Genomic DNA, 10,853 nt, shown 5'->3' with positions numbered 1-10,853 from the left:
CCTGGATATGCGTTACACATTAGCGTTTGTTTTTGTATGCGGTGTCTGGGGTAAAAACAGAGTCAATTCGTAGCAGCGCGAGCACGGCGTGAGCTACGAAAACACGATTTTTGAAATCAAACTGTTACGATCTTATCAAGACAACATGCAGTATCATATTTCATATTAATATGAGCAAATTGGAAAGGAAATTAGTATTTTCGAGAAGGCGTGGACGAATGATCGCAAAAAAAAAAACACGTACTGCACGTTGTGAATAATAGCACCAAGTACACGATAAAAATCCATTACTAGCCAATTGCGGTATCCAATCAGGATACAGGAAGAAAGTTTCCTATCCAGGGTTTACTATTGGAAACGCGGTTGGAAATAAAGTAAGCACTGGGGACGAGGTTGAATCAACACTAAAAAGGCACCAAAAATGCCCTTAAAAATAGCAAAATGAAAATTAAGGTTAAGTACGACACAAATGTGCAATTTTAAGGATTGCATTAAAAAAAATTACACCACAATGTCAATGCTACTTTTTAAATGCTCTTTTAATGTAATATCTTGGCAAAATGGACAGCATGCGTATGTGGCCTCAATGTGCACTCCATTTCATTCACGGGATTAATCCTCAACTACATGTATATAAGAGACTAGATCACGATGCCAACAATAATTATGCCCAAGTTACAGCTTTAGTGATTATACGGATAATATAACACACACAACGGTCCATATGTCCTTTGTTTCCGACACTGCTTTGATATTCAAATTACATTTTTGAAACCACTTGTTTGCTGAACTGGCATCAGTTTACAGGATTTCTTAAAACGATAACTTTAATTATCCTAAAGTTGATCTTGATAATTCCGTCTGGAAAGTCCAACAGTTCAATTCCGTTAAAGTTCCTATTTAAGGCCAAGTAAAAAAAAAAACATGTTGAGCGTCCCCGCCTGTTTCCTTTTTTAGAGGCCGCCTCTTTTTTTCTTTTTTCTTGAAACGAAAAAATGATAAATTTTAAACAGTGACATCATTTTTGGCCTAAATAGCCCATATAAAGCTGGTATGTCATTCCAGAGTCCAAAAGGGCCTGCTTCGTTTTTTCAAAAAGGCAGGACGCTAAATATCTTTTTTTTTGTATTTGGCCTAATCTCGAACAAGACTAATTCTGAGTATAACATTTATATATTTTTTGAAAGATAGTAATTGGTTTGGCATGATATACTGCTTATAAAGTAGATGTTTCTTTCAAGTAACAATCCATGATATGCTGGTTAAAACATAAGTGAGTTGATAACATTACAAGCGCTATAAAAACATCACATTTTACCCAACAAATTATTATGAAATGAGTCTAAAAGAAAAGTCAGGGGTTTCAACAAGAGTAGCAGGCAGATGGATGAAAGTAGGCGGCAGTGAGTCTCGGCCCCTAATGGCGTGGGGTCCGGGGCCCGTCAAGGGCCCCGTAAAATTTCGGATTGTAGATGCTCTCTGGTGCAATCTAGGTATTTCCTGGCATCTGAGACTAGGGTTTCAAAGATCCCACTTAAAGACATTTCTGTTTATTTTCTAAAATGTAAGTACAACGAGATTCTGGCTCTTCATAACAACACTCAGGTATCCTGAGGTCACTTTGGTGGTCGCGTCAAAATATCCCCTCTCAAAAATGGACATGTTTTATTATTCTATATTTATCCCAAATACTTTTTTTTAACCGTGCCACAGCCATCAATGTGTTAAGTACTCCTTAGATTTTTTTTTCCGTCTATATTCGGCTTGTATCTTATTTTAGCCAGCAACATTCGGCCTGAGTTACAGACACGTTTCTCTACAGCCGTGTTTCATCGTAATCGACGTGCTGATTGTAGCTCTGGGTGCCCCTGAATGTTCCCACCTCCCTCCAGCGTCTGTTGCCCTTCTGTAGGAGGGCCGAGAAGGGCACGTCAATCTTACCCTGCTGGATGTTGACCTGCGTAGGGTACCAGACAACAAATTCAAATTAACCCTCCTATACAAACATACATTCTGTTCCCCGTTGTCGTTGCAGTCGAAATCAATCAAGTGACTGTTTTCAACCGTAAAAAGCAGGATTGACTGGCTTTGTCTGTTTATGTGACTTCATGCAGCTATGCTATGATTGTATAGGTGATTAAGCCTACCACTTGCCTGTTTTTTGTCTGTTGATTGAATTTGACTAGTAACAGTGCTTGCTTGAAATATGATCTGACTGTTGGTGACTATAGCCGGTGTAAAAGGCATGGCAGGGGAAGAGAATTGATTTTTTGACTGTCTGTGACTGTTCAGACAGCAGGAGGGTTAATAGTGACGAGAACGAAACCTCTTTTCCTTGGAGAACTTTGCCGATAAATAATAGTGGAACTTCGGCAAATTTGTCCAAAGGACAAAGTAAACCTTGTCAGTCTTCTGCCATGGAAATTCTTTATTTAAACTGGCACTGAAACCAAGGGTCCCAGTGCTCTCTTTTTGTTGAGAGTATTAAAAAAAAGTCCTCAATTCTTTCAATGGCTTAGCACTATTGGCTAATTGGAAATTCTTCTTTAACCTCCCCTAGTTAATTGTTTGAAAATATATATATTTTTTTTGCCTTAAGGTACTTCACCTGCACGCGCAGCATGGTCTTAGCTTTGACGGTGGCCGGCAGGTTGAAGGACCACTCATCCGACTGCGTGTTCTGCTGGCCCCGGTTCTCGCCAATAGAGAAGGTGTTCTCGACGCTCACCGTGATTTCCCCATCAGCGATGACGGGCACACCGGTCTTGAAGGTGGTTGACACGCTGACGGCCGTGCTGTTCTGCCAGTGCCACTCGTAAGTCTTGGTGGTGGTCACGGTGCGCTTGGTAGACCACGAGGCCTGCTGATCCGAGCTGGAGTCATTCCGCTGGGACAGGTTGACCAGGGCCACCGGGGTGGAGTTGAGCAGGCCCGCAGCGATGTCGAACTCCATGCTCAGGACCTCGGTGGGAAAGAACGGCTGTAAAAAAAAAGGAACCAGCACTAGGGTGTAACAAACGTCCAATTTGAAAGGGAAACTTGAGGGAGCACTCAATATCAAATTGTCCGACCGCTGTAGGACAGTGCAATTTTAAACAGTGTCATGTTGTGTTCAGCAAGCCCCCCGCGCCTTTTCATATTTGCACGGCCGGGCACATTTTTATCTAAGTCACTCCCCACCCCCACCCCACCCCACCCCAGTCCCCGGCACAGATTAGCCACTGAATTCCTAGCTCCCTTGGACAAAAAAAGTTCGCATTCACATATATAATGTTATGGCAAGAAAGATCTAACCCAAACATCATGTCTTCACCTCATAAAGTCATATAGTACCTTTCCATTGCTTTAATTTTTTATAGAGAATGAACCTACTTCCTTGATTGGTCGGAGTGAGGAGATCTTATCATTGGCACCGCGCCAGTTGTCCCAGTGTGGGTAGGAGCCCTCTGTCACGACGTACTGCCTGCCTCCGTAGTTGCTGTGTTCGTACAAGATCCATCTGTACATATACAAACACAAAGGCATGTTGAAAGACTGGTCTCTTTTTATAAAGGTAAGATTTTGTTTTCAACTTCTAGAAATTCAAATGGAAGAAAACGTCATTGAGACTTGGAAGAATGCCAATACAATGCAGAAATATCAGTTTATTAGTTAATATGTATTTAATTAATCAGTAAATTCGCATTGAATCTAATTTCTACCACTGTTCGTGGCAAAAACCTTCTCATGGGAATTTTTGAATTTTTGCATTTACACTTCTGAAAAGTTAAAAGGCCCTTGACAGTTTCTATGGCAAACTTGAACCACCATCTCCTTATGCATGGGACACTTTTCGAAACCGACATCGTGGCCAATGGCAGACAATATGGGACGTTATTCAATTCCCACGGGCCATGAACACATTTGTGAAGAAAAAAAACGGGTTTTCGAAAAAAATAAACAGAACACGTGGGAAAAAAAGGCACTTAAGCATGGCAACTTATCAGTTTGAGATTTTCTCTAGTTGCCAAACTAGGGGACTGGGGAACAAAAATGGCAGATAATGGTAATAATATGTATTGATAAAGCGTATGTATCCATCATTATTGGTGCTCAAGGCGTTACATCATTATTACCCTGCTCAATTGGCCAATGAAACATTACAAAGACAATCTCAGCTCCCTGGGGAGTATACAGATCGAAGCCGCCATTTCAGAGCTAAGCAGCTAAAATCAACCACAATAACCATGTCTGTCCTCACAGGTACCCATTTACTCCCGGGTGGAGAGAAGCAATGAGTGACAAAGTGTTTTGCCCAAGGGCAAATGCACCATAGCCGCAGGCTGGACTCGAACCCACAACCTGCAGAATTACCCGCAGACCACGAATTCAATGCTCCAGACCACGAGGCCATGGCACTCCACAGCTGAACATTTATTATTTTCTTATATTATACTCGTTTACTCACATTCCGCTCTTGACTTTGAGAGAGGAAGCGTCGTCATTGAAGTTGTAGTATTTCAAGTTGTAAATTCCATAGGTGAAAGTCGCAGCCCTGCCACCGTAGTTGGTGTGTTGGTACAGAACTATCTGCGGCAAGTCCCCGATGTCCTGTATTATGGATTAAGAGAAAGAAATGGCGTAATGATGAGATGCTCTGGGTGCGCCAAAGGCATGTTGGGTACAGTGGTGACGTAAACGGTCCACAGGAGACCATACTATGTATTTCTTTCATAATAAAGGCCTAATAAAAAAGTCATTTTTAGCGAAAAACTATGATTTTGTGCTCCACAATTGAAGAGCTTATTTGCAAAACGGCTGCTTGGTACTTGGTTGGCTCTTCTCTTGAGGACTCCGCAGGGAAGTTTTAACTACGGCTTTAAGTGTCCACCCGGGCTCGACACCCACGCCACTGTTGCCTCTGAAACACCAGAACATCGGTGCGGTGCTCTTGACCGCTAGGCCATGACACTTCACTTTAACAGGATGCTTACATCCACTTCTTATAGATACTGACTTAGCACCATCAACGCACAGTAATTGACCATGCATTCTCAGGAATTTCACCTTTTTTTCAAAATTAGCCAAGGTGGATGTAAGAGCCGTTTTGCGTAAATACGCTCTTCAATTATTAAATAGAATAAGGAATGAAAATCAAAAGGAAAACCTTAAAATATGACCTTTTTATATTTTACAAAAAACTTTCAAACAAAAATTGTTAAAATGTAAAACTACGAGACAAATACAAACTGAAGAAGATTCAAGCTTCCAGCTTTTGTTTTGACAAGAACAACCTTTTGGGCTATTGACTGACTGACGGTCAGTTGCTCTATCCGCTCCGTTCACAAGTACCCCCTCACCGGCAAAGGAAGTACAGTTGGGGGTGACCGACCGACGCCATCTTGCCTGACTGCAATTCATTTGCTGCGAAGCGCGGCCACTGCGTGTAAATAGAACAAATGCCCTGGTGTACGTGCGTCACGCACAAGGAATGGTGCGCGTCTGCCAGCGAAATGTCCCACCCATGGGACGTCGTTGCTAGGTAAAAGGGCACCCTCTTTTGGTAGCGCACGGAGCTCATAAGCCGAGTACCATGCCCGCGCTTAAAATCATGATAGACTCTGGATGAGAACCATACATGCCCTTCACTTGGGGGTGGGGGGGGGACTCACCGGGTTCAGCTTCTTCAGCGAGGAGAGTTGATCATTGGAACCTTTCCAGGCACCCCAGTTCGGGTAATCACCTTCCTCCAAGATGTACTGGCGACCGTTGTAGTTGGTGTGTTCATAGCCAACCCACCTGCGTGCAACAATCAGTATGATTTGTGTTACATGACTGTATATGATAACCTCGTTACAAACGCTTGTAGCTTAAAAAGTGCGTTTCGGGGAAGCAAAGTTCGAATGATCGAAATCAAATCGTTTCTTAAGTGGCGTAACTAGGGTGAAACTTCTGGGCAGGGGTGCACCTGGGATAGCTCACATTTTTCAAAGGGGGCAATCGAGGCACATTTCAACAGTGCTCTGTATATTTGGTAGAATTTATGTTTGTAAATTGGGGGGGGGGTTTCACCCTAGGGATCGGACATTCGGCGGGGTGGGGGCACGTGCTGTTGCCCCCTCCTTTTCACACAGATGAGTAAATGTTCGCAGGGTCAGACATTCGGCAGGGGGGGGGAACGTGCCGATGTTCGTAGGGCGATTCAGCGGGGTGGGGGGGGGGGCATGTGCTGTTGCCCCCCTCCTTTTCACACAGTTAGACGAGTTCGCAGGGTTGGACATTCGGCAGGGGGTGAAGGGGGTGTTTTCCCCGTGGTATTTCCACACAGGTAGATGAGTAGATGTTCGCACAAACTATCTGCGAAATTCATTTCATTACTGCCTTTAAAATTAGAGAATCATTCGTTGTTCAGACAGAGTCTGCGAGCTCCACAACATAATAATTCCATATTATAAACGTCTTATATGAACATGCAAATTTTATACCTGACCCCGGCTGTCAGCCAATCACAGACGACTTTACAAATTGTGACGTCATTTTGACAGGAAATTATACCTAATCTGATGATTGGTCAATTGGCTGCCATGTTTTTGTGATACAACAACGGGCTACCGAAGACCTAGTAGAAGGCGCCTGTTGAATGGTCAGAATCTGGCGGTCTTGTGTTGCATATTATCAATGGCCAAATCTGCACGCGTATCGTACACGCTTGCTTTGCAAGCGGCTATTTCATTAGCCTTGTTCAAGGCGGTCTCTCGGCTTTTTGTCGAAGGGAGATAATCGGGCCCTGCACCCACAATCAACGCGGCTATACGTGCGTGTACCACCGACCCTTGTCCGTATGAACGGTTCGGTACTAACACAACCAGCAAGCACACACACGTGAGTACGGACTGTACGCATGGTGTAATAAGGCAGTAAATGTCAATAATAATAATAATTTGGGAGGCTAATCATCCTTACTCGCAGCTGGTATGCTGAATTGCGAAGGACGCGGCTACAATGGCTGCCGGCCACATCGACCCATATATGACCACGGAGCACAGCCTGAGATCGAAAGTGTTTGATTTTTCCGGAGGGAGGAAAACCGGAGGGCCCGGAGAAAAACCCTCGTGGCACAGGAGAGAACCAACGCACAACTCTACTCGCATGCGATCCGCGGCCAGGATTCGAACCGTGGTCACCTTGGTGAGAGGCGAGCGCTTTACGCACAAGCCACCCATGCCACCCTATGCATGTAGGCCTTCTATGCATGTTCTGCGTGTGGGTGTGCGTACGTACGTGTGGGGGATATACGCGCCGCGTGGCCTGTGCATGTACATGTACTGTGTGTGCATGGCTGTTACGAGTACGTGTGTTTACGTGCGTACGTACATGTACAAGCATAGCCTTGCTGTATGGTACAAGTTACTTTCTCACTAGCAGCGTACAGGCATCGATATGTGCACGCAATTATGCCTTGCCAAGTTGATTAGGGATTTTCTTATAGGCGATTTTTTTTTATCGGCGAATCGATAAGCCCAACGCCTTGGTCAAGGCTACTATTCCATTGACTACTTTAAAATTGGAGCAGTTCCATACATTAAAATTGGAGTCATTCCCACTGGTAATTTTGAAAAATACTTACACGCTCCCAACAACTTTGATCGACGACACTCGGTCGTTGAAGCCGATGGAACTCAGTTTGCTGATGTCTCCTGTAACATCTCGGGATGCTCCCCTGAAGTTCGAATCCTGGTAAAGGGTGATCTAAGAAACAAAACAATACCTCAGTTGGTTAAAAAGTCTGAGTTAGTGTATCGCATTCAGCAGTGTCATAACTTCTTGTGGGCACGTGTGGTCTAGCGGTAGGGCACAGGATTCATGATCGTAACATTGTGGGTTCGAGCCCCGCCGTGGCCATGCCCTTGAGTAAGGCGCTTTACTCCTCTCCACCCTGGTGTTAAATGTGTACCGGCATTATTCAATGCTGGGAAGGTAACAGGCTCGCTGTGGAGGAGGTGTGGCGATCCCCCCCCCCCCCCCCCCAGCAGCATTTCATGGATTCGAGTCTGGCCCAATCGCTTCGAAAGAGAGATGGGCACTCCGAAGTTCCTGTAAACATAGGTTCGGGACTTCGTTCTCCTTCTTTTGTTGTTTGTTCAATGTTTTGTTTTTAGAAAATGTTTAAGAGAAAAGCGTGATACACACGTTGGCTACTTTGGGTTGGACATGTCTTGAAGAGAGGAGGGAATCAAATCAACTAAAATTCTTGTACAAGGTCATTAACAACATTCACCCAGCAGCACTGGGTGAATGTTGTTAATGTGTGGCATTATGGCATAATGGTTAGGGTTTCCGTGAATGATCAGAGAGTGATCACACGTTGTGTCCTCGAGCAAGCCCCTTTATCCACACTTGCGTCTAGCTGTACACCCAGTAAAAATTGGTAATTGGTACCGGCATTGGTTGAAGAGTAACCTTCGATGGACCGGCATCCCATCCAGGGGAAATAGACATTTCCAGTCGTTTCATGCCACTGAAACCGGAGATAAACGCCGGTTAGATGGGCCACATAGCCTCGTACATGACAGACTTGACTTTGCATTTGTCTTACCTTTGCCGTCATTTTTGCTGAGATTCAAGCTGATAAGCTGCAGAGAAAGAAGAAAAGACGATGAATAAGTTTTAAACGTGATTAATTTCAAAGACATGAAACGAAATTCGCATCCAAGGCCAACGCACGTACATTCGGAAGTCTGGGGGGGGGGGGGGGGGGGGGGGTTCACCGTTAAACTAAAATCCCGTGAAGACAGAATCAGTCTATTTCGACAAAGTTTTTTCGTCACCTCGGCAATAGTTTCTGAGTGAATGTGAACGATTAGGTCTATAAATTAATTATCAGTTTGAAACTAAATGAGTGACGTTGTTATTTTCGACTCAATGTATTTGTTGACCCAATAGTTTTTCTTCAAGTCAATCATACCGAAATTTTATTGCATGAATGAAACAACTGCGAACGGACAAGGTTTTAAAATTATAGTTAGTACTGTAAGGGTCCCTAAAAACAAAACAAGAAAGATATATTGTGGGAATCAAATTAATCAATCGGTCCCAGGTTTCTAGAAATAATAATAGAAAAAAATGAATATAATGGATGGGCACACGTATAAGCCCACACCTCGTGCATGCAATTAAAACGTGCAATTAAACAGAAAGAAGAAAATATCACGCATGACCTTTGATAAATGAGATTGAACATTAAGAAGTAGGCCTACAGGAAAGCCGAATTCCGATTCCGACAAAAACAAGTTCCGACACGAGGCACCCACCACTAACTTAATTGGGGAATTCTTCACCGTATGACTATATCAGCCCACTAATGCAAACGTGTATGGACGAGTGGAAGCGATGAGTTGTGTAAAGCCGGCGAAATTGGGGGAAGGAGAAGTGAAAGTCCTGACTGCATGCGCGCAGCAGACCAAAATGTTATCAAAGACAACAACTCACCTCAGGATCAACAACCAGAACATCAATCGAGTGTCTCTAGAAAGTGAAGGTGCGGAGTGATGCTACAGCGGTCCGCGCTCTCCCTTTTAAAGGCTCTTGACAGCTCCCTGCACAGTACAGTGACACCTTGGCCGCGCCTCTTCTGTGATTGGCTCGGGCATTTTGACGTCACTCCTATGACAGATATAACATGGTTTATTTCGGGTTGACAGTCGATATTAGCCCCCCTCGGTATTGGAAGTTGACAAACTAGTTCCCTCGGCTTCGCCTCGGGAACTAGTTTGTCAACTTCCAATACCTCGGGGAGCGAATATCGACTGTTCACCCTCAAACCATGTTATATTTGTATACTGTCCGACCAAGTGCACTTTCACCTGTATATCCCTTCCGCCCGTGCACATGTGCCTAACCTTCTAAATCCTTTCCTACACTGGTGGCGCCAAAAAGGTTTGCACTTTTTCAGACGAAGATTTCTCAAAATTAGGGAGACATAGGCCTATTGAAATTGTTTTAAGATATTCCTAAACTACCAGGTTGTGGTGGCATATGGTGAAAATGGCACTGAATAGAAAGCCTAATTTAAGAAATGACGGTCATTTACAGAGAAACGGTCAAAAACTGGTTTGTCCACAACTCCAAATGCAAGTCTATGAAACTTGCTCAAATAAGAACACTGAATTTGTGCCTAGTAATTATTGACTTCCAGATTTCAAAATACTATGAACTATTCGTTTTCTCTCGCATGATACGTATAATAAGTTTGTTTAACTTATACCACTATTCCATGGCTGGATAAGTTTGAATTATATCAAAAAAGAAGTTGGGAACACAAAGGAAAGTCGAGGGAAAGGTTGTGAAACGTTGTTTGATTTGGTTAATGCTTGCAACAGTGTTTAATTTGGTTGTTTTCGTGACTGTGATATTGAATGCGACTTTTGTATTTTTGAATAAGTTTTAAACAAGCATCAGTTCTCACTGTTACTTGCACATTTGTTTTAACTGACTTTATTTATATGAGAAAATTTTTATACAAAGTTTTGCAACACGGAGCAATAAATCTATCCATTCTCCCGGCAGCAACAACAATGAATCAGTGACGGCAGGTTAAAACAAAACACTGTTACTTGCACATTTGTTTTAACTGACTTTATTTATATGAGAACATTTTTATACAAAGTTTTGCAACACGGAGCCATAAATCTATCCATTCTTCCGGCAGCAACAACAATGAATAGTGACAGCAGGTTAAAACAATGATCCAGCCTTTCACTTAAAATCGAAAGACCAAAAATGACACCTGTTTCCTCATCCGTGTTTTACGTTTCATCGGAAAACAACGTACACACAAACAAATTGTTGTGTCTCTTGACTCACTTTTGGACGAT

The 10,853-nt window shown here is 43.3% G+C and overlaps 1 protein-coding gene across 1 annotated transcript; it reads right to left on the bottom strand.

The window, feature by feature from the left end:
- Positions 1-518: 518 nt before the first annotated feature.
- LOC119734507 (gamma-crystallin N-like) lies at positions 519-9,599 on the bottom strand. The gene is made up of 8 exons (XM_038208043.1): positions 9,469-9,599; positions 8,576-8,612; positions 7,607-7,728; positions 5,652-5,778; positions 4,448-4,590; positions 3,373-3,499; positions 2,609-2,980; positions 519-1,957 (listed from the first exon to the last, which is right to left on the bottom strand). Exons 2-8 carry the CDS (start codon positions 8,585-8,587, stop codon positions 1,817-1,819), a joined length of 1,044 nt encoding a protein of 347 aa, XP_038063971.1. The 5' UTR covers positions 8,588-8,612; positions 9,469-9,599; the 3' UTR covers positions 519-1,816.
- Between the last annotated feature and the right edge of the window lie 1,254 nt (positions 9,600-10,853).

This window comes from Patiria miniata, unplaced genomic scaffold, assembly GCF_015706575.1.
Source record: "Patiria miniata isolate m_02_andy unplaced genomic scaffold, ASM1570657v1 HiC_scaffold_27, whole genome shotgun sequence".
Lineage (NCBI taxonomy): Eukaryota > Metazoa > Echinodermata > Asteroidea > Valvatida > Asterinidae > Patiria > Patiria miniata.
Note: the sequence above shows the minus strand (reverse complement) of the source record. Positions and strands in the feature narration are given on the sequence as shown.